Source organism: Betta splendens, chromosome 17 (genome assembly GCF_900634795.4).
Source record: "Betta splendens chromosome 17, fBetSpl5.4, whole genome shotgun sequence".
Classification (NCBI taxonomy): Eukaryota; Metazoa; Chordata; class Actinopteri; order Anabantiformes; family Osphronemidae; genus Betta; species Betta splendens.
In genome coordinates this window covers 15,940,300-15,965,529 of record NC_040897.2, presented here as the reverse complement: position 1 = coordinate 15,965,529, position 25,230 = coordinate 15,940,300, and the positions used below count along the sequence as shown (strand labels likewise).

At 45.3% G+C, this 25,230-nt stretch overlaps 1 protein-coding gene across 3 annotated transcripts in view; it reads right to left on the bottom strand.

Annotated features, from left to right (window-relative positions):
- The window catches only part of LOC114844153 (neuropilin-1a-like), a 75,657-nt gene extending 56,917 nt beyond the window's left edge, over positions 1–18,740 (bottom strand). The window contains exons 1-3 of one of the 3 annotated variants that reach the window (XM_055503746.1): positions 18,619–18,740; positions 17,939–18,107; positions 14,445–14,583 (exon numbers count right to left, since the gene is read on the bottom strand). In XM_055503746.1, the coding sequence (XP_055359721.1) occupies positions 14,445–14,500 (56 nt within the window). In that variant the 5' untranslated portion in view covers positions 14,501–14,583; positions 17,939–18,107; positions 18,619–18,740. The remainder of the gene's footprint in view (positions 1–14,444; positions 14,584–17,938; positions 18,108–18,618) is intronic. The other 2 variants (XM_055503747.1, XM_041068132.2) reach the window with 2 other exon arrangements.
- Between the last annotated feature and the right edge of the window lie 6,490 nt (positions 18,741–25,230).

The window sequence follows — 25,230 nt, the reverse complement described above, 5'->3', positions numbered from 1 at the left end:
ATCTGCATACAAAGTAGAAATTTATCATGTGACTCTAATTTACACTCCAAGGAGGCAACAACAACACTTGAGAAGACATGTGCACATCTGTTTCAACAAATCTTTGGCCTGGAGCAAAGTCATGACACCTCACTTGTCTCCCAGCAGCATCTTCCACACACACACACCACCAGCACATGCATCAGCCTGCGAGCACTTATTGTAGACTGCAAATTACAATCTTGGTACCATACTTACGCTATATATCAAATCCTCCCAGTTCCTTTTAAGATTATATCAGTCAAATTATCAGACTGCACTGGTGGACAATTCTCCCCAAGATGAAACCGAGGGAGGGATTATGGATCAGGCTCAGTCCGTCTGTTTATCAGCCGAATGCTGTTGATTGTGTTTTTAATGAAAATTTGTGGACTGATGCATAAATTCTGGGCTCTGGCATCTTATAAATGATGGTTAATGGCCCAGGGGACACAGCACTGAATGTTTGTCTGAGTGTCTCACCTCATCCCAGTCCTTGACCTCTGCTGCATAAACACACGCAGTCACATTTTTCTTTATTTGCTTTCTGAGCACATTTATTATTAGGATGAATCCAGAAGTAACTGGGCCATGTCCACCAGTCACATTAAGCTTGCCGTGTCCATCCTTTAGCAGGCCGTGCACCGCAGCATCATCACTGAACCATGGAGCATCAAATAATGAATGACTGGCTAAAGAGTGGAAGCTGCTCACAAGCTACCAGGTACCTCACAGTGGATCTGGTTCAACTACGGCCTAGTTACCGCCCGAGTCAGGAAATGGAGAAGTTTATTTGATTAATGTGGAGCAGAAACATTTGGTAAACGATGACACTGACCAGACGCGAGGACTGCCATGCCCTGTGAGCAGAAGCAGATTCTGCCTGATCCACACTCGCTGCCACAGTCATGTCACACAGCTTCCATCCACCTGCTGGTCCGGGTCTCCAGGGTGTTTTGGGATGTGTTCCGGTGTTGCTGACAGCACTCAGGCATCCAGCCCGCCCCTCCCATTGGCTGTTGAAGCATTGCATTGCTCCACCCCCATCCTAAGCTCCAGGCTTATTTTATTAAAATTAATTAGCATAAACGTATGTGTACGAGTCCTCAGCCCCAACCCCCACCTCGTCCTCTCATGCACGCCCCAATGATCTAGTATGCAAATGTTAATTAGAAATTGATGTATTGCAGGAGGGTTTAGAGTAATGACATCCCTGGGGGGAACCTTCACTGACAGCCTAGCTCCAGGAGCACGATGCGCCTAGAAATGCACCTTCAGGCCAAAGAATCATTGACAACACATCAACTGTAAAGATAAACCGAGGAGGATGGAAGGAATTTGTCAGGATAAACATAGTAAACTAGTATGTGTCTGGGAACAAGATAATATTGGGTGTCTCTATACTGCACAGTGGAAAAAGCAGATTATTATTATTACAGCTATTTTTCAATGGATAGATTTTGGGTGAGGCAGAGCTGGGCTAGAAAAAACACATGCGATCAGTCCAATCAACCGTGGTTCTCTTTAAGGCCGGTTCTCAGCATCTGGGTTCTGACTGGGCCCCTGTACACGCTGGGGCCCAGGCTCTGATGTTACTGTGTTAATTGTTTACAGGTCCAGAGGTGGGAGTGAAGTTTAAAGCACTGAAGTATTCCACTAAAGGAAAGAGCAGCGTGACTGTGGACAGAGCATGCGCTCGACAGGCCATGCAGCAGCACACATCTGTCTCATCCAGAGGTTTTACCCACTGCAGCATAAACGAGCAATCTTTCAACTCACTTATTTGTTTTCTCTGCTGAAAAGTCTAATTTGTTGGAACAGTGATGTAGCACAGTGGTAAACATGACTCTGCTCCAACTTGTTTTTGTTTGCTGCAGCATCAAACTATAAATTTGCTCATATTTGGAAAATCCAATTAAGTTGTTCAGTGAAGACACAGAAAACACTGAGCTACAGATGAATAAATGTTAAAGGGAATTAAATAACAGCATTATTCTTCTTAGAAAGTCAAAGCTTTTTTGCAAACACTGAGAAAGACGAGACCTGAGAAATGACTTGTTTGTTACTGATCTTGTATTGTATCTGGGATTCAAGTTGCTACATTAAAACACAACTGTAGAATTGGGAAGCAAAGTCTTGTCCAACTACCAAGTAAAAGCTGAAATAGAAGATGCAGCGATTAACAACACTTCAATTTGAAGCACATGATGGAGCTGTGACTAAAGGAGCATTTACTGAGTTGCTGAAGGGACAGAGGGAGATTTTATGCCCAGCTATTTTAGAAAAGGGCTCATTTGTGCGACGAGGCCAATTACAGTGGATCATGTGGTAGAGAAACAAAAACTAATGAACTTATACAGAAAATCCTATGATCACAATAATATATGGATGGTTGCTTGTTCTCGGTCCAGATGCAAGAAGATTGTCTGGGAAAAACCAGAGTCTAATTGGAAACAATGGGCAAAGAAAGAAGCCGGTTGGGAAGCGATCGAAGGAACAAATTGCCTACAAATGAGAGCATTTAACGCGTCGGGGGAAAACCCGCAGAGGCGACTGTACGAACACACGGTGGACGGAGCTGAAGGTCACAGGTAAACAGATCCAACAGGAGGTCGCTCTGTGCCTCATCTGTGGAGCGACTGCTCAGATCAGCACTTGGCTTTAATATGGAGCACCACATGCCTCACACTGCATGTCATGCACAAAATGTCCCCAATACAAAATGTATATTTCATGGCACAGAATACATTATGTGCACAAAATACACCTTGGGGCGCCAAGTATAATTTTCCATGAATGAATTTCTTGCAACAAAATGAATAAAATAAATTAGTAATTATTATAATATGATTATCATTTCATTTCCATATTCTTTGCACTTTGATGACACTTCTTGCCATTTCTGTGACACAAAATAAATTTGATGCAAACTGGAACATGTGACTTGAACTTGTTTAACGCGTCTGACATCAGACGATGGCATCACGTAACCTGGACGCGGCGTCAGGAGCTGAATCCACCACTCGCTCCCACTGGGCCGTTTTCTTCTGCTACAGGCCGTAAATGAGCGCTTGGGAGCTACGTTAGCTTAGCCACAGCCACAGCCACAGTTACAAACGCCCACGCATCTGCAGCCGAGTGCTGAACTGCCTGCGTTCAACTAGCCACCAAAATAAAAGCATCAGATGCTCCAGCTGATTCAGACTGATCCAGTTTTTGTGTGACACTTAGGCTCCTGCTAGAATGTGGAAACACATCTTGACAACATGTTTGTGCATTTTGGCAGAATCTCTGCGGATGCATCCAGCTGTCAGCAGCCTCCACATCCACTTACTGTAAGTGACTGTGTGTGGTGGTCTGCAGAGCCCCTCCTCTCCACCTCAGTGCATGCGACACGACAGGCACCGGTGTTTTAAGACCAAAGGACCTTGAAATGGTTCTGGACGGGCGAGCGGCAGCAGGGAAGAGTGACACCGCAAAGGAGGGAGCGCAGGCGGAGGCGAAGGGCGTGAATAAAGAGACGCACGCGCGGCTTTGTGCCACTGAAAGCAATATGAAAACAAGGACGACTATTTAAGTCAGGCTGTGAACGTGTTTTGCATAGAGTGGATCAAACATGAATTCTTCATGAATGCAGTTAAAAGCCTATTGTTCAGAGGCAACAGATAAACGATAAGAGCCATTCATGAGCTTAATGACTTGCGAGACAGTGAGATGTGCAGATACTGCACAGGGAAGGCTGCACATGGCACGTGTGTGATCCACTGAATGGGATTCAGGGAGGGACAGTGTCATGTAGCTTTCTGCAGCATCAATGATGCTAAACGCTTGAGCAGACTCCACCTGACAACACTCGAGACGACTCAACGTGGACGCTGGAAGAGTTGGTGCCTTCACAGACGCCGGCAAAATCAGAGCTGCACAACTGCTGATGATTGAATTAGACACACTAGACAAACTGTGATATCTTTAATTAACTGTGGAATATTTTATGCTAAAATGCACCTGTTTCCTCAGACTGAATAACAAAGAGGAGAAAAAAACAAGCTTTTGCCTCTAATTGAGACCCTGCAGATCCTCGTCATCCAAATTAAATTCTGGTGTGGACACTTTCACTGATGCGAATGCACACACACAGAATAGTTAATTAGAGCTTTCTCCTAAACGAAGCTCAAGAGCGGAGCCAAATATGGACACTTGTGGTATTTTACCTCTTTCTTCCCACACTCCTGAGCTGTATGAACCTAAAAGCCATTTACATTCAGCAGCCTTTGTGTTTTATGCTGATCATTCTGAGACAGTGAGACAGATTAAAATTGATTTCTCAAACTATGATTGCTCACAGAGGATTCATTAAAGCACTCGAGCCAGATGTTGGAATGATGTTAACGCATCCATCTCTCCGAGAACCACAACAAACGCCCGATAAGGGTAAAGTTAAATCTAATCATCTTTTTATGGGCACTTTGAGCTGAGTTTTTTATTGCATCCAAACTGTTGTGTGAGACGAGTGGAACCGTTAAAGTGGAGCGGCGGTGCTGCAGAAAGGATAAGCAGGGAAGTTAAGCTACTGTTGTTGTAACATATGTACTCATGACGTGTTACATCGACATCTACATTACAGCCACAGTATATTCAGTTTCACGAACAAGACTCGGCTTGTCTGTTGCAGGATTAAAGGATCACAGCCCGGCACCCTGACAGAAACCCGACGCCACCATTTAAACCAGCGCTCTCTGCTCCTGGCCTGCACCGAACCAAAGCAAATAAAGAATTAAGAAACATCTGTCCTGTACCCTGCTATCAGCAGTGTCATTACAAGCTTATGAGCTCATATATCGCCAAGGAAAATACATTATTATTCCACTGGCATGGACATCAAGGCTCCGTCGCTCTATCCTCCGTCCTCCAGAGCGTCCCGGTCCCTAAAAGCCGTCCTGATTAAGTCCCCCGTGTGGCCAGGAAGCGTTCCCTTCCTTGATCTGTGTCTCCTCAAATGACCTGATTCCCTCCCTTTGGGCCTGTCCTCTGTGAGAAAATGCCTTGAGATTCTCTGAAACATTTCTCGCCTTTAGCAGCATTAGATGATGCATTTGAGCAGAATATTGAGGCAAAGCAGAGCTTCTTAGTCTCTTAATGCTTCTGTTTTAAGTTTTTTACAGTACGCCGTGCTCTCGCCGTGACCTATGAGTCAGTTATGACTTTTAAAAGTTAGATCACTGCGAATATATTCAGCCTTGATGTAGAAGAAATGCCAAACTTCTGGCAGGAAAAAGGCTTCAACATAAAGGACACTCGCAAAGAAAGCGATAGAGGTGTTTGACCTTTGGTATGTGAAAGGTGCAGTTGTGTGTGTTTGGCCCATAGGTCACGGTCAACGTCTGCTGGAAAGGAACACTCATGTTCTGTGCTCCCTCATAAACACACTAAACACTAAACATGAGTGGTGTTTGTCAGAACCCACGAGATGGACTTTGGGATTCACATAAAGCAGGACGCAAACTTTACTCAAGCATTTCTAGCTGTTTGAGATTTGTAAATAATTCAGAAATATAAAAGGAAACAAGTGTCAAACTTACTTTTAAAATATCTGAAAGCGCCTGAAATGCAGCAGCTCCTACATTCGTGCTTCACAATCACTGGCTCGTTTGGCTGTCGGGCTGCCAGTTGATGCTAACATCCAATTATAATCATGCGCTTGTACAATGTGGCTATTATGTCTTCAAAGAGGAACATTTCGAAATGAACACGCGACGGTGCCCGTTTGCTGCTTGTTCATTTGCATTATGTGCATCATGATCATTCATTGAAGAGCTGAGAGAAACCGATGTAGAGAGAGTGAAGTGTAATTTTAGCTTCACCTGCATTTATGCTGTCAGCAGGATGTTAATGTGCTGGTGCCATGACAGACAAAATCTCCTGTGGACTCAGTGATGACAGTCATTACATCGTCATTACATCCTGTTGCCTTTTGTGCAACGCGTCGGCTTAACGCAACCCCGAGCCCCATTTCATCCTTCTTTTAACACAAACATGGGCTGATGAGTGTAACGCAAACAGCGCAGCCGCCTCCTAACCTTCCACCTGCAGCTCATTAATTAGACGTTAAATTGTCTGAACGGAGCCGCGGCTGCTACAGCAGCGAGCAGTGAAACGCCGGTGGAGCAGAGAATAGAATCCTTCTCCATACATGCTCCAATGCGCGTTGGCCGTCGGTGAGGCCTGTCACTGGGACGGCTTCTCGCTGTAAATGTCACGCTACTACAGACGTCACTCTGAAAATGTCACCCCAGCACCTTTTCATTAGCTCGCTCGCCCGCCCGCCCGCTCCCTCGCTTCTCCATCACACACTGGTTCCCATTAGAGCGATCACACACCCAGGGTGAGCTGCTCTTCAGGCTGCGGTGCTGGAGTCGCCTGGCGCTCGTCGTGCGGTTGATGTTTGCTCAGCCGTGTCCACCTGTTAATGAAGAGCCAGCGTTATTTCCCATGATGCACCGCTGGATGTCTGTGCAAGCAGTCAGACATGTCAGCTTGAAAAAGAAAGGTGCAATTTAGGCTTTTTTTGAGTTTGGAGGTTAAAGCTCTGCACCGTCGGTTCAGGAACAGACACAGACATCTGCTGAACAGCAACGACAACCAGAAACGGCTTCCTGCTGAATTTAGTTTGGTCAGAAACATTAAAAAGCTTTCACTCCTGTCCCCAGACAATATAATAAGTCTGATTATCATCGTCTAGGTTTTTGATTATACAAGTATTAGTACATGTGCTGCCTGTGCAGCTGAAGCCTGTTTGTCTCCAGTCATTTTGAGTCTGAAGTCTGGAGCTGGGTGCTTTCATTGTGACGACTACCCTCATTATTTTCATGTGTGCCACCATTAAAGCTTTTAGGAGAGACTGGAGGCGCGTGCTGTTGTCTACATTTGTCTGATTATCCTCGAGTCCCGCTCCTCTGCTGATAACATGGCCTCAACCCTCCCTGGTTTATGCACACTTTAAATTTGCACATTAACAAAGACTGAGGAGGAAAATCAAATTGAAGTGCAGCAACAAAGTCCTAGTAAATAAGGAGTGGCAGGAAGCAGCGAGTCCCACACCAGCACTGACCCACCACCACCGCTTCAAGGCCGCTGCCTAATCGGCTCCTTAGTTTCTCTAATAAAAGGCTCCAACAGTGTTCTTCTGTCCCAATGTTAATGTTTTTCACCTCTTTCTATACATCTTCATATATATTCACCCAAAATATTACTAGTAGTGTAATTTGAAGCAATTTCGTTCCCAAATCAAAGTGTGCATAGATAATATATTCTCAAGCGGTCTGGTCCAGTTGTACAAGAGGACTCATACATGTAAAGTGGCTGGTTATCAGTGAGAAGAACACTTTCCAAATGAATTCAAATGACTTCTTATGCACAGGCACGAGTCCGTCTTCTCATCCCGCAGAGTCTTCATGGTGCCTCCCCCTTCTTGTTAGAAGTAAACCGGTTATTTGATGTATGCTGTCCATCAAATCAGCACCCTGCTCGCTCGCTCTCGCTCTCTCTCTCTCTCTCTGGGCCACGGGTAATATTTGCTAATGAGCTGCTTTGCTGCTGCCATGGCAACAGGCCCATCACCAGAGTGTGAAGCAGGAGTGGCACCCTTGACACCAACCCATAAGACAAGCCAGCCGGGATGGTGACCCACCAATGCATAATGCAGCGCGATAACCTCATCCACCCCCTTCACCCGCCGTCTCTCCCTTTGTCTGCTCCTTCTTCCACATTTAACTCTCTCACCTCCCCCTCCCTCTTCCTCAATCATCCATTCCATCTGGTTTAATCACATCAGCTGGGGCTTGCTCTGTGCCCTTTATGACCTTGTGTGTCCCAAATCAGAAAATGGCACAGAAGGAATTGCAGCTGCAGACAAAGGTTGTCTCACAAAGACGAGTCAAAGTGTAACTGAAGTGAAGCTTTTAAGCCCAGTATCATCCCACAGCACCTAAAAGCACCTCTTCCCACTTGGCATCTTAAACGTGGTGTTTCGACCCTGTAACTAATTTGACAAGAGGTTCGACAGGCATCGTGAAGCTAAGGGGTTCAGCCTTGATATTGAGACACGGTGTCGATATGACGCTGTGGAGTGAGAAGCTCATAGATTTTACATCTGTAATGAATGGAAATCCTTGAAAGCAGCATCTGCATGTTAAATGCATCTTAATCAGTTACTGTTCAGCATTTGTGCAGCCCAGGTGTAAAAAGCTATCGCAGACAAACCACCCGCTTCGTATCTAAAGCAATCTTCACAGTGACGTCCAGCAGGTCCAATCAGCTACGAAAGGTTAAATGTGAATATCAGCTGTAAGAGCAGAGAATGAATAAAGGTGAAACATGAAGGTATTTATTCAATCACCCTCCCACGTCCACGTCTAATTGCCTAATGGCAGCTTTCAGTACCAGCAGAAAGCATCTATCTAATTACACTGAGGTCGTGACCAGATGACTGCACTCGCGCTCCCATCTGTCCCAGCCCACGACGCCTCGCCAAGCAGAAGCGGCACAGATTGTGACTCTTGTGTGACTTCACAGTCACAGCGGGCCACGGTGGCTTCTGGAGCCTCAGCGGTCCTACGTCCCATATGACCCTGGCTGGGTGCGAGGCTGCAGTGATTGCGTGAATGCTCAGTTGGGCATCTCGTCATCTGTGATAAAAGTGTGTCACCATTCGCCCCACTTTGCAGTTAAGAAATGAGTTCACACGCCGAGTTAAAGTCGTGACATGGCCGAGACACCAGTCTCAAAACAAAAAGATGGATGCAGCAAGGCCTGATGGGAGACAAGGCCGGCCCACAGAACAGGGTGGTGAAAATGGAAGCAGTGTTTTGTGCTCTGGATGTTCTCCCGCGACTCTGAGGGAAGCCGTTGGTTCAGTAAAAGACAAAATGGCTTCCTGCTGAACCCATTTTGGTCAAAAACATTCAAATCTTGTCCAGAGACAATATAATAACAACGCCTTCTACCATCTAGTTCATTATAAATCTATTAGTACTTGTTTTGCCTGTGCAGTGTGTCTGAAGCTCATGTTTTTAATCAGCATGTTCATTTCACACTGTGACTGTGCCTGGGACCAATTGGACCTGACACCAGCTAACAGTGAGCTAAAGGTCAAGTAAAGATTCGTCCTTTTTCATACATTACGTGCATAGATGCTTTCCTACATTGCTCCACCTCCTCAGGACGCGTGTTCTGACTCATCGGGGCCTTCGGGCCTTGGCGTCGCTGCTCTGCTACGACAAAACTGCACAATATCTGTTTACTATTTTAAAGCACTGGGGAAATAACATCGATCTGAAATGATCTCGTGCTCGCTGTGGCAAAAACATGAACCAGCTGCCATTTTGTTTTCATTGGCATAATTTTTCATTATAGGACATAGTAATTACACTTCATGTTGTGCTCTGTGGACCCCTTTACATTTGATGCTGTTCATTAGGAGCCTTTGGTAACATAATGTGCAGTCATTATTGCAGGCATCATAAAACACAAGCGGGTAATGAATTAGTGAGCATTTTTCCATTAGCCTGGCATATTGTTGTAGTCATTGAGTTTAAAGACTTGAAGACTTTCATTTTTATGAAGAATGTGATGAAGTAAGTCTACTCACACACACGAGACACTAAATAGACTAATGTGCTGTAAGTTCCAAGATTGATGGTATTAAATTAAAGCAAATAGAAAAACTTTGTAAATGTTTTATTAAGCAGGTTCAGATTATGATTTACCTATTGGCTTTAGAGTTTATTAATCATTCCTAAATGATAAGATCCAGTTATCAGCGTAACTGTTCTCATTCAGTTACTGTATGAATACTATGAAATATTACACATTATACTGCCAATAGTATATAACGGTGTCGAAGCCAGCTTAAATCCACTGCATCAAATTTATTTATAGAGCAACTTGACCTGCGCGCCAACAACCGAGTGCCACCATCAATCACGGTTGTGCAGCCCTTGACTGGGAGAAGCAGGCTCATTCTGCATCCTTTCCATTCGGTCTGTTATCTCTTAACTTACATAACCTCCCTGGTCCTCAGGAGGCTGCTGAGGCTGGCAGAGATTGTATCAATGCACAGGTCAAGAGAAGGTGATGACTAATTCATGAGGCAGTTTGTAGGGAACTGTCGTCAGGAGTCATTAGTCGCCTGTCAGCCTCCGCTCACGGAGCCAAGGAGTTGGGCAGCGCAGTGTGTCACTATGGGGTTTTCACAAACAAGATGTCTTTTTGCCATTTAGACGTTTGAGTCACGAGGAAAGCAGACGAGGAGCCGATAGCCGATTTGGAACCGAGCTTTTTGAATGCACCGCTTTGTGTTAAACAGCTTTGATCGTCATCACAGATTTAATATGGTTCATGTACAAACTGAAATCCTTCCACTCATCCTTTGTCTGGTTGCTTAAATCAAAGGTCTTGTGAGAAAATACACAAGTTAATTCATGTGTGATGCTGAACAGAAGACGTTTAATTAAATATTGATGCTTCTTCTCACATATAGTTCAAAGACTGGTTGAAAATACAACTGCCTTCATTCTGACATGTGAAACTAAAGTTCTAACAACCAAACAATCCACAGTCCCTGAGCACTGAACACACTATAAGATGTGCAGTGAGTCGTTTCTCAAACATGAACCGGGCGTGACCCTGATATCCACCGTCTGTTTTCATAATGTGTTGACACAGAGCAGCTGAGTGTATAAAGGTTGTGTGGACAGTGGAGGTTGTCGTCTACGGAGCTAAATGGAAGCAGCCTGACGCCCACAGGTTCAGCTGCCTCTTGGACCCAAACTAGTAATTAACACACCAGCGTTGCCTGACCATATTTATACAACACAATTAATATGCTTTGTTTATTCTCACACACAAATCGATGCCTGCACAGCAACATGAACGATTGACTAAAACCGGCCTCTCAGAAAAAACAATCAAATCAATTCAGACATAAAACTATTTCATGTTCAAGGCTGGATGAAAAATGTTGAATGTACATGAAGTGGTCGTGTTAATCAGTTCATCTATGTCTTAACCCCTGAAACCAGTGTCACCACCATGATGTTAGAACGTCATCAACCAAAGAAGAAACCTGTCGCTGAATGTTGTCATGAAGGATCTTTACAACGTTTAAGTGTCATCCTGGTCATTGTTTAATTCTAATTCTGTAACGTTACGTTACATCTTAACGCTGCAGTGACTCCCATGAAGAAACAGACAAACAGTCCAGTGTACGTGAACAGTCAACTTCATGTTTGTTCCTGTGTGAAGATTCCAACTACGATATTGATCCCATCCTTTCACCTCGTTACAGCTGCCTTTCGATCAGATATGAGGTGAAAATGTTACGTTTTTCTTTTTAGAAGATAACTCTCGAAACGGAAATGTATTTCAACAAGTGAATCTCCTTTGCAAAGAAAAAACAGATGTGTGCTACTGTACATCATCATGCACATTCTGGATGAATTCAGAACTACTGCCAGGGGAAAGAGACAGATGTTCAATCAGTATACTGTACATATCGGATCAGTTCACGAGAGGCTTCGACTACAGCAAACTAATTAAAGGTGCATTGAAGAACTCCTTTGAGCGACTGAAAGCAGCTTATTTTACTAGAAATATCAAAAGCGTACAGTATCTACACGTGCAGGAGGCAGATGCAAAGTGTCTGCTGGATGTGTTCCACACCATGAGTTTATGGCCCTGGTTGGATTGTAGTCAAGTCTATAAAATCACCTTCAGTACAGAGCAGGTCTATTTCGAGTATGTTTTATAAGAGACGCTCTGAAGCTTATTGAGGAGAGGTGCTTCTGAAGTCTCATTGAAAGTCCGCTCACAGCAGCCGGCAGCGTCGCAGAGTTCACTTCTGAAAGTTTTTAAGCATCTCTGGTAGCAAGTGAGAAAAATGTAATGATTTAGGCTTGATTAGTAGCTTTTGAGGCCTCGTATTGATTGCAACTTGATAATGAGTGAAGGCTGAAGGGCTGCGGGAGCGAAGCAGGTAGAAGAGCACATCAGGGCAGAGAAGGCAGCGGAACGATACCACTTAGCTTAAACTGCACATTGTGGCTTTAAACTCTGCAACCACTCTGCTGCTGGTCAGATTTTTGACCAGTCCATAGTTTGAGTATATGAGCATGAACTTTCCCACGCGTCTTTGAGAAGCGGTTGTTACTAAACGTTGATTTACTCGCAGGCATTGTTACTGCAGTGTAACAGCCCCAAATCCGACGCTTCCTGTGTTTGCCTTCTTGAGACAGGAAACTGTCTGGACCCAGACACGGACATCAAAGAGCCAGAGAGATTTGTTATCTGGCACTGGAGCGATCCAGGGCTGCTGGACCGAGCTGCTTCGCTCCTGACGGTGAAGGAAAGTGCTTAAATAAACGCAACAAAAAAGGAAGGCAGAGAATTTATGTGGCTTCCACATCCTAAACTAGATGAAACAGGACGAACGGTCGTGTCTGGGGACACTAGATAGAGAAGTGCTTCCTGAGGGGAGACTGTAGAAAGCGCTGGCTTCCGCACTGCAGGTTCCACGTGCAGAAGGGCCAAGATGCACCTGTTGACAGGCAGCAGAACGAGTTCTACCAGACAAGGCAGCGTTGTTCCAAAGGACACGAGTCACCGGTGGACAGCTCTGCTCCAATGTGGAAGCGCAAGAGAAGAGAACAACCGATTCTGATCTTAGAGATACAGTGGTGGTGAATAGTAACAGCTACATGAACTCTGATTCATCAAACATTCCCAACTAGACTTTGAAATAAGCTTCAGTTAATCTGGGTAATCCTGGCCTAAAATAATCTCCACAAGCTTTTTCTTGGAGTCTTGTGGCAGTAATTAAAGTTGTCAGTAGGTGGTTGAGTACAATAGAAGGATTAGCATTCCTGGTGCTGGATCTCAAACTTCACTGACAATATGGTTCAACCACAAAGCCAGGGGCTTCTGGGATCTGAGCCAGCAGCTGATAGATCCATCACTATGACAGTTTAGTCAGCGCTGATTGCTCTCGAGAGCTTCTGTCAGTGCGATGAGACGCAGCGCGAGGACTCGTCCACTTCCTGAAACCGTGCTCAGCTTTATTTACAAGCAGCCACATAAGGAGTCGATGACAACCTCCTGCAGCCGTGAAGTCCTTAGAGCGGCGTCACCGTAGAAACAGTTGCTACAGAGGTAGAAGGACAATATAAAGATACGATCGCTAGAAGGATCTATGCTTTAGGAAAGAGACACCAGACGACCGGATGCCTGTTTCTAAACCTACAAAGCAACATGTTCTTAAAACACAAGGCCGGACATGGGTCGTGTTCCATTCCGTCACGCCAGGTCATCAGAACTGAATAAGCCTTTAAGGGAGGAAAATCAAAAGCCTCACAACTGCTAAGATATTACAGCTTTATTGTGAGAATGCTCTGGTGACTCCATGCCACAGATTTTTCAGGATACAAAGAAACATCTGCATTATGTAAAAGTCAACATGTGGTCGACCGAGGCCGCCCTGCGCTGATTACACATCTTCCTCACCGGGTGCCCACACAGCGCTATGGGAACGGAGCGATAGAGCTGTCGCAGAGCTGTTTACTGCCTCAATGCAGGGTCACGTTTCCTGGTTTGCCATGTGATAACATTGTCACCAAGCAGTGTGACCACTTCCTGCTCAAAACTGCCTTGAAAGTCTGGTAATTTTATCAAGGAAAACACCAAGACGTGCCGGTTGCTGAATAGCTTTTCCAAGGCTGACAGCGAACTGCGTCACACACAATAGCCAACATAAAAACGAAGGTACAGTGCAGCTCCACAGCTCTTAGGCCAATAACACATCATTTCCTTCCTTCAAGTGCTTTCAGAAAAGCATGTGAATTACTGAAATCACACAGTCAGGAAAGCAAAGAGAAACACTGAGCTGTGGTTCCACAGATCTTTTCCCTCTCGACCCCCTCGATGTATCATTTAAGCTTTACAATGTTTCTGCCGTTAACAGTATAAACTTCCTCCGGACCATCTGGACGGTCTGTGGAGGCTGCGTGAGCTCTGGTTCTTCCATCTACGGTCATGGTACCACGGTGCTCCATATACAAAGCTATTTATTAGTGCAGCCATGTGTTGTGTTTATTGCCACTGGGGACGTATCAGTCTTTTTTATGTGCAGCGTGGCTTTCCCAGTATTTTGGGTGAAAGCAGCGGCAGTCTGTCTTTCCTGGTAGAGGATTGTCAAGGCAGCGCTGAACAAACCTTACCCCTGACCCTCTACAAAGCCAATTAGCCACAAAACTAACATCACCTGCGGTTTTAATGTTATCAGCTGAATTGGGTGTAATGGAAGACCTGCCGTAAAATGGGTGAACTTCACATTTAAAGACAGTTACAGTTGATTATCTGACAGATGAATGACTCACCGGCTGCCAGCTGTGGACCAGTTGGTGGAGCAGCCGTCCACGGACCACAAGGTCATTGATTTGATTCTCAGCTCTTCCTGGTTCACTGAATCTTTGCATCGACTGGTTAGACAACGGCCTGAGCGTCCCCTCACCCACCCTGCATAAAGAAAACCACATTACTAGCATAAGTAGCCCTGAGGGCACCTCAAACACACCATGGTACAGAAAGGCCTTGCCACTTTCCTAGATACAAAATAAACAGGTTTTGGTACATAATAATTCTGTACCTACTTCTGGTGCTCCTGTGATTAAACAGATTCTACCACTGACCCACATCTCTGTCCTTCAGTTCCCTCTGGTCTACATGCTAACAAAACCCCAGTAAGTACATGTTGAGCGAGGCACTGCTCCATCTGCACAGCCACAGCAGCCTCATTTTTCTCGGGTACATCACACAGCCAGCTGATTGTGAAAGATGATGCACTCGCACCCCGCTAACAGGTTCACACAAGCCCACATGCTTAAGCCACCCTGGGCTAATTCAATTCCACTGCCATTCCAGAGGTAATAGACTGTGACTGTACCTCCCTGCTGGTAGAGCACGGAAAAGGGGGTTGTGGTCGGTCCACCACGCACTCACTGCTCCAAAGGTCAAAATAGGACATTTAGATAGGCTTTGGTTTCTGTGAACCTGGGCAATCATTTATGTGCTGTGACCGTCAGAAGCAGTAAATAAACAGACAGTGCAAACAGAAGAACAACTCATTAACAACGAAAAATCATTGACTCCCATACAAGGAACCCTGATGTAATATGAGATTACTCTTGTAAATTAGATACATTCTACTAAATAACAGTTAAAGGAAACAAGCTGAATCTACTCTGGACTGAAACGGACACGGAGCCTCTGCAGTGCCGCTCGCCCATCACCCTTTCATACAGCCAGAACTCTGCAGCAGTGCATTTCTCACTGAAGTCACATCCCAACACAACATTCATTTCCAGCTGTACCAACTTGCCATGAAATTGCTTTTCACTGTAAAGTCAGCAGCGATATGAGAGAAAGTCTGAATCTGGAGCTGTGTGAATGCGATGTAAACTAGATCTGAAATACACAGAATGGAAAAACTACAGATAGGAAACACTTATTACGGTTTGACACTGCGGCTTTAACGATTGGACGTTGTGTCAACACAGATATGCACATATTCATTTATTTGTTAATAGCGTTAGGATTTTGAGGTGATGACCCTCAGACCCTTAAAACTGCCAATCTCCATCGTCCAACTTCAATTTAAAAAGCAATTTTTCCCAATTCAACAGGAATCCACAGGGTTTTATAAGCAGGCTTCTCATATTTGTCTGATATTTAAGGTTGATGGAGGAGCTTCTCTGCCATAAAGGGATGAGGTCGGGCTTATGGCATTGATCACGTGGCGTAAGCTTTCATTAATGTGGGGTTTCCAGAGGTTTGAGGCAGCAGCCACCCAGGGAGTGGAGCCATGGTATTAAATTCATTATTCTGCTGAATGGGTCTGTGGACACGCTGTCATGTGAGCCTAGAAGAGCCTATAAGCTGTTATCTAATTTTATTGGTATAAGAAGATAATGCCAAAGTGCACACGGTGTCTCTGGACATGAACGTCCACAGAAGAATTACGCAGCAGTGCCATTTACTTTGGTGAACTACGCTCCTAAAGGCTTGATTCATATACAGAGCGGCTAGTTTTCATTAGTAAGACCTTACGGTAAATCCACAGCATAATAAAAAAATGGAGCAGCGCCAGCTGTTTTTACACATTCTTGTTTGCAAGCATAAAACAAAAGACGTCAAAGAGTGAGTTTTTTAGTTCAGCCATTACACCAGGTCCACATGAGACACGTCATATTTTATAAGTTGTGTGTCCACAGGTGACCTGACCCCACAAGGAAACGCCTTCATAGCTGATAATGGCGCAGCGTAGTATATTTTTATGCGAGAATTAAGAATACTACTTACATACAAACATATAAAACTATAACAAAGAATAGTGCACATGGTGGAACAGAAAAGACTGTGTCCAGAGGTAAAGACAGGATGAACGTTATTTGCTCAGCTGCTGCCTGCAGCCTCTCATTTACGTTATTTTTTTACTAAGCTTTTCCACTTAACACCTGTAGTATAAAAATGTCATGCGTTCTTGATTAAACAATAATTATTAGCAACAATATAAGGTAAATTAAACTATAAATGGGAGCATGGACAGATGGGCGGCTGTGCACAAAGGGCATAGAGAAGGATGAAGAATGAAATTGCACTCTGAGCACCATAAACACACATCACATCCTCCATTAGTGATATTACAGTGTGTCATTATCCTTTCTCTCCTCCTAGCTTAGCAAGGCCTCTGTACAGTGATGATCATGAATGGCTTTAATCTTATTAGAGCAGTTCCAACTGTTAATGCTTATTCACAATGTAAACCAAACAGTGTCACTGCAAATTCCCCTAAAATAAAAAACGGCTACAAAAATAGATGCAACTTTTACCTCTTTACAAAATAATAAGAAAAAAAAACCCTGCTATCACTTGCAAGCAGCCATGTGAATGTTACTGTACATAGACACGTCTATCGTTTACAACTGGATTAGTCATTAGGATTAGTCACGAGGAGGAGGCGGCGCCTCATAGCCTGAAGCTATCTATTAACTCCACGTCACCCAGTTGGGTTCATTTCACTGGTGGTTTGAAGGGAAAAAAGATTTATGTCAAAGATAAAGCAACCAGATCCAGAATGACACACACCGAGTTCGTGAATATCTCTAATAAAAAATAAACCTTTCCAGCACTAATCTACAATCGGCCTGGCATATTGCAGAGCGGTTTGATGGTAAACATCTATTCTAAATCTGAGGCGACGCATTTAAGGAAAATATTGGAACAGCAGTAATCTCAGTCGTATTGGCACATACACACACGATTCACACACTGCAGCCATATCAGATCTGTCTGGGGCCTTATTGACTGTACAGGAGCAGGTGATTTGGAGAGATTTGCCGTTTTTCCCAGTTGTTTCACACAGAATACAGACTTATTGGTTGTTCAATGTTGCACTGCAATCCCCAAAGAACTGCATATCATTTCAATGTGTGTCTGTGTATGAATAATGAAACATAAATGTTCAAGAAGAAAAAAATCTACCAACTTCATCATCTGCTATATGAGTAATGATAGGTAATCAATTACTCATAATCTAGGAGCAGACTTCAGGACCTCAGCCCCAAATGTGTCATGCAGTGCATAAATTACCTTCTGTCTATGTACCAGGAAGCAGGTTTTTTAATCTCCTTTCTTACAGTATGTACTGGAGGTAATACGCTGATTTACATTTTTTATGAGGAAGCAGTAGAAACTTTGTGCTGTACTCTTAACAGTGAAGTATATTGTAGGAATGGTTTGTATTTCTGTAATTAAGACTTGTCTGTTTATTCAGCTACATCTCCACATTAAATGTCAGGTTATATCTATTTACCTGTATGACTCCATGAAATCTGATCACACAGTGTTCAGTTTAGTAGTGGGTCAGATGCACCTCCACATTTAACAGGAGACCACCGTCTGCGTCTCTTTCTTCCTGCTCCTGCCTCCATCACGTCCTCTCTCCACATCTGTCTCTCCGTCTTCCAATTTCCTTCTTTGTGCTGTCAACCAAAAGGCACACGTGGCAACTGAGCGCAGGATTTATAAACTAACAAGATCCATATCAATATATACTGTCATATTGGATTTACTCTAACGTGACAAAATAATAATCACCGTCCGAGACACACCAGCGTAAAGCACACGTGGTGGCTTTAGATGCAGATTCATTATAAGTAGCTGTAAATATAGTAAGTGTGTAATTTATTAGAGGAATTCTTGCCAATGCTGAATAAATGTGACCATGTTGATGTTTAATTAGCCTTGTGGCAATAACAATATTAGCTCAGAGTTAATATTAGCCGATAAACCCTTATAAGCTCATCAACATGATTTGGACGCGGTGCATTTTAACATTTTGTCAAGTAGCCACGTGACAAAGTTGTCGTACGGTAACTGGCGTGGATGTGAGCGTAGCTTAGCGAGCTAACATTAGCCAAGACGTCAGCGAACGTCCTTTCATCGTATTCACAGCACAGAGATATAACCACACAAGTTTAGCACAACACTCACCTATTATTTTACCAACATTTTTAAAAATATTCCATTGTTTTAATCTGTAACAATGGTGAGGCTCCGTCTTCTGTGGATTTACTGTGGGAAACAGGAAGTGAGACGGCCCGTTGCCCGCGTCAAGACCATAGAAGAAGAACAGTAACGCCATTACAAGAGTTCAGCGCGTGACAATATGTACACGAGACGTTTCTGCTTAAAGGCTTTAAACGCTCATGGCTCATGTCACATTACTTTAGTATTTATTTATTACATGATTTACAGAAGAACGACTTTCTATTTTCTTCAAATTAAAATGTTTTTTTAGCACCTACTGTCTTTCGGGTGTACGTCCTTCCTACAGGTGGAAACCTGCAAAAGAGGAATGGGCATTGGTGGTCTGATCTGTGAGATCTGAGAGAAATCAGAATTTCCAGTGGTGAATTGGTGGCATCTCAGGTTTCACCTGCTAACTAAAGCTGCCATGACCTGGGCCGAGGCTCCAGTTAGCGCTCGTTAGCTCTTCCTGTGTGTGTGTGTGTGTGTGTGTGTGTGTGATTGGAGCAGATCAGCTGAGGAGGCTGTCGTGCGGCTCCTCGCAGCCACCGCTCAGGAGGGACTTGTGTTTGTCGCTTGGCTAACGCTTTGGCCCGGCGTCTCGCCATATGGAATCTAGTGAGAGAAGTCATTTGTTTTGTGTGGGGAGCTAAGAAAAAATCAAAGCCGAACAGCTTGTCTTTGTGAGTCAGCGCAGCTCTGCAACTTTGGATGGTGGCACCTTTCTCACTAAACAATAGCAGAGCTTGTTTACAGGAGCAGAGGAAGCCTCGCTCCAAGCTCGCAGCGGAGACGAAGCTCAGAGTGACTTTAAACGTTTGTGAGGCAGAATCACACAGCAAAGTGAACTTCAGACACTTTGCTTAAAATACATACGCAGGCTTTGATCAGGCCGTGCCGCTTCCTTTCAAATGCTCATCTACCGTCTGTTGCCCCATCTCTACGTCTGCTTCTGTATTTTATGCTAACGAGTGAACACGCGGCGCAAACTCCAGGAAGAACAAAGCTCAGCACTCGCATCCTGGATGAGGCAGCTTGATGATCGGAGGCATGTGTTGCATATGTGGGATCAAACAGCCGCTCACATGCATGTGCAGGTTCCTTGTGTTCTGTTAAGACGCTCTCTTCATGTGTCTCTGGAGAATGTGGTTTCTGCTGAACATCGTTGGACATGTTCATTAGTCTGCCTGATTCCAGGCATAAGTCGCTGGGGAATCAGCATTACACAGTGCATCAGTTTGCATACGCTCAGATCGGGATGAAGAGTGTCAATTAACAGACTTTTGATTCTCTCTCGTGGAAAGCAGGAGCACGGTGGAGACGCAGCACCGGCGCATCCCACGGAGCCGACATGAGACCCGGCGGAGCTCGGAGGCCAGAAAGATGATTTGACATTTTGTTGCAGAGCAGAACAAACCAATGCTCTGTGATGAGGCCCTGACTGGGCCCCTGTTCTGGCTCATGTTGGAAAAAGTGATGTGCTTTCTTAACCGCCTGATCCCAGACGTCTGGCTCTGGTTCCCAGCTTGATTCACACTCCACCAGCTCAGCTGGACCACGATCATTCAATCAGACCTAATCAACTCCTCAAAAGACTAACAAAGAGTTTTGAATCTGGACCTTGACTGTACACTCTTTGACACCTGACCAGAACAGTTTGACAGGTAATCCAACATAAAAGAGCCTTTTAAATATCACTATGTTCTTTAAAGGCCCTAAAACTACATTTCGTCTTGTCTTCAGCAGAAAAGCATGAATCTCATGTAGAACAAAACTAAACAGATGCTTAAATCAGCTGAGACTTTTCCACATCGCTGCAGAATACTGTGGGTAAAATGCTCTCGACACACGCCAGCCTTTCTGAGTATAATAAGAGGTTGAAGTGCGATCAACAGTTGCCAAGGTAACACACGTTTGGTTGCATGTGATCTGCAACTAAATTTAATCAAGGTGGATGAAATCACCAGGCTCGGATAAATCACAGCACAGAAGGTGAAGCTGCCTCAGAATCTTATGGCGTCGGTCGTTTAATGAACACACAGATGATGAAACTGTTCAGGTACAGCGGAGGCTGGTGTGAACACTCACTGGTCACTTTATTAGGTACACCTGTCCAGTCCAGTTCTGCTTTTAGCAGGTCAGAAGTTTAAGTTCAAGCTCAGAAAGGTGATAGATCTACTACATATTTATTACCAAGGTCACAGTGGGCGAAGGAGCTTATGTGCTGATGTTCAGGCCCCAGATTAAAAATAGAACCAGCTCCTTATGTAATGGATGCCTGGGGGTTGGAGTTCACGTCTTACAGCCAGGATCTACCCCAAACATTACCAACACTAATGGATTGTAGACTGAACCATGACACACATTGCTGCACTCGTTATCATTACATCAGCTGCTGCGTTCAGGGACAGTACGGACTGAAGGTCTGAAGCAAACCAAGGATACAGATACGGTAAATTCTTACACGTACTTCCCAGCAGGGTATTAAAATGCTATTAGTGCTTATTGTGATTATTATTGGGTAATTTCAGTAAATCCTACTGTGAAATGAAACAACCGGGTTTTGCGAAAACACCTGAAAGAGTGATGTAAGCGAAACAAGCGCACGGAGCCCTGGATTCCATCAAACGGTGTCTTCTGCAGCACGGAGGCTGAAATGAGAAAGAAGATGATGTTCGGCTGTGACCTGGGGGGTCAGTGTCTCATCACAGAGCCAGTGTCTCAGCCCGAACCCAAATAGCTTTTTGTAAATAGTTATTATCAACGGTCGTCATGTTCTGCACCGCAGGTGGCAGGAATATCCATCCACTGCACGCAGCGGCTCCTCGGCCTCATTTCATTTTTATATGGATGAGAGAAGAAAGAGGCGAGAGCTGCCTGCTGATTCTCACTTTACTCTTCACCGCTGAAGTGCACTTTTTGTCTACGACCAAATGTTGTCTTTGTAATTCAGCAGGCGCGTTGAGGAGATGGAAGGTTTCACGTCCACGAGGACCGAAATGACACTTTTACCAGAGGTTACGATAGGAGCGAAGCAACCATGTGAGCCACACATCCACAGACGCCACAGGCTCATTAGTCACAGTTCAACACGGAGGTTTAGAGGAAATAAGAGCCAACTTTAACCAGTGGCCGCGTCTCAGACACTCCGGCATTTTTAATAAAGCCGTGATCAGTGTGAAAGGACCTTTTTGAAGGAATGTGGAGGGAGTTCTGGCAGTGAAGGAACCTGTGCCGAGCACATCACATGTGGACAGGCAGGAAACAGTGGAGCGCGACGGTTGCCAGGAGGGAAAACGGCTTCTTGGCATTTCAGAGTTCAAATTCTTGAGTTCTTTTCCCATAGCTGGAGGGTGTTTCATGAATACTCCTCTGTCCCTCTGTCCATTCAGCGCTGAATAGGGAGATATATCAGGCTCCTCCAAAGAGTCGCACCCTGTCACTTGTTGTGGCTCCTGACGAGCGCCGCGTTTAGAGCCCTCGTCTTTCCTGCTGTGGTGATTTGGTGGAGGGAGGTCATTAATCACGAAGCTCGGCTCGGCCTGAAGCACAAGTCGTCCACACTTAATGTTCAAAGAGAGTCTGCGCTGAAATGTATTCACACTCAGCCGACTTCATGGTGTGAAGCTGCCGTGCGTAGCCTTGAAGGATGTGGTCTGACTGAGAAGCAGCCCGTGCTGCTGCGTCCCTCCTTTTGCCTGTTCACCCTAATGCTGCGTTATTGTCACACACACACGCAGCACAGGACCCGAGTCCCTGCACCGGTCCAGGCAGATGGACGCCCACCGAACCCGGCCGGTCCAGGCAGACCCTGAGCCCGGACCCCCCCTCCGTCTCCTCCGTCTCCTCCGTCTCCTCCGTCTCCTTGTTGGGTTTGTCTCTGCATCATTAACTCTTAGGAAGCATCAAAGACACTGAAATGAGCCTGAACCTACTCACACCTGAGTCATGAGATGAGTCACAGTCTGTTATTTTATCTGGGTGCATTGGAAAGAAAGCGTAATGACACTATTTGTAACCTCCTACACAACGTTGTAACATAATGTGATCACATTTTAAATCAGAAAATCCATAACTAGACAAACCGCAAGCACAGCGATGAATGTGATTCAATCATGAGTCCAGTGATAAACGCTCTAAGTTCTCGTCTGTGGGTGAAGTTGCGCTGACTCATCAGGACGTAAGGGTTGACGCGTCTCTAAAGAATGACAGCGGATCCCAGAGAGGTGATGCCACAAAGAAGCCGACGGCCAGAACGTGTCACGGCAGCAGAAATATGGGGAGGACCCGTCCCTCGAGCCGAGACACGGACACAAACAGGGTTATTGAGGCAGTTTGTCCTGCAGCGTGAGCACACGGGGCCGTCGAGCGTTTATGAAGCTGCCATCTTTGTTTGTCCTGACACTTTTACGCCTGTTGTAACTTTTGTCTCTGCACCCGCTCTGTCTGAGTCACTGTAGTAAAACTCCAGCTGCACTGAGTGAATGAGCGCTGGAACGGTGATATCCACTCACGGTAAAGTCCTCATTTTTCTTAAACCTCTTTACTTCCAGCTAAAGAATAGCTGCCACTGATGAAAGCAATTAATAGAGTCTAAAAGGAGCTGTAAGCAATGATGCAGTGACTTAATCTGCCTTCCACTGCAGCCGCTTTATTGAATGTGTCAGTCTGCCACCGCGCACAATGGGCTATTGTTCAGGAGGAGGACATGAGAGATGACTCCTGCTGGAGCAACTGTCTGCAGGCGCAGACACCTGAACGGGCGTGCGCACGTATACAGTACACATACACACGCATGCACGCACGTATACACACACACACGCACACACACGCATGCACGTATACACACACACACGCACGTATACAGTACACATACATATGCACGCACGCACGTATACACACACACACACACGCATGCACGTATACACACACACACACACACACGCATGCACGTATACACACACACACGCACGTATACAGTACACATACATATGCACGCACGCACGTATACACACACACACACACACGCATGCATGTATACATACACACACACACACATGCACGCATGTATACACATACATATGCACGCACGCACGTATACACACACACACACACGCATGCACGTATACACACACACACATGCACGCATGTATACACATACATATGCACGCACGCACACACACACACACATACGCACGCACGTATACACATACATATGCACGCATGCACGTATACACACACACACACACACACATGCAGGCACGTATACACATAAATATGCACGCACGCACGCACATACACACATACATATGCACACACACACGCACGCACGTATACACACACACACAACCGCATGCACGCATGTGTACACATAAATATGCACGCACACACACACACACACACACACACACACACACACACACACACACACACACACCTAGAGAATGTGATACCTCACACAGTCCAAATAATCGCACATTTAGTTTGGACTCGGTCTAAAATAAGCCACAGAGCGATTAGATAAGCCAGCACACACACACACACACACACACACACACACACACACACACACACACACACACACACACACACACACACACACACACACACACACACACACACACACACATTTTGTCGGCGCGTTCCTCTTGTCACTGAGCGGCTCAGAGGTGCGTATGCGGTGAAACGCACGTGCCCTTCACTGATTGGACGTCTTGTTCTCCACCTGCCCAGCGGTTCCCATCCTGCCACTGGGCCCGTGACTCGATAAAAGGCGCCTGGAGTCACACACTGGGGTGGCTGTGATTTAATCGCAGCCTCTGGGCTTGTCTGTCTCCTGTTAACTGCTTCTCGCTGTCGACCTGATGCTACTGTTAACTTTATGTTTGGACACAGTGAACGTCTGACTCACAGGGACATAAAGGACATTATGTCATATAGTTATATGGAAGCTGAAATATGATTACGGCGGCACACAGGCTCAATAAAGCTGCAATTATTAATGTTTGACATCAAATTTAACAGCAAATGGAAACTCAGCATCAACGGAGGGTGAAGAACCGATGGTCCTGTGAGGTTCTAGGGCCTGAAATCAGCTGATTTTATTCATCACGACTTGTTGTGTAAAGATGTGACTCAACCTAACGTGATACAATTAATTCACATAAAGATGAGGGCAGGAAACCACCAGCGTGTCCAGCTCTGGGCCCGCGGGTCAGCACCACATGACACAGCTGCTGCTGCTGCTGAAGTCTGGAGCTGCTCAACACTAGCAGACAGTCACACGAAGCGAAGACAAGATGCACAACACACACTGGACGGGCTTCATCTCCACCCTCCTCCTCCTCAGCTCCCCTCGTCCTCTAAGGCCACCGGAGCTGCTACGCTGCTGTAGACAAACACACGCACACATGCACACACACACGCACACACACACAAACACACACACACAAAGACACACACACGCACGCCTGCACACACACACACACACACACACACACACACACACACACGCATGCACACATGCACGCACGCACGCACACACACACACACACACAAAGACACACACACACACAC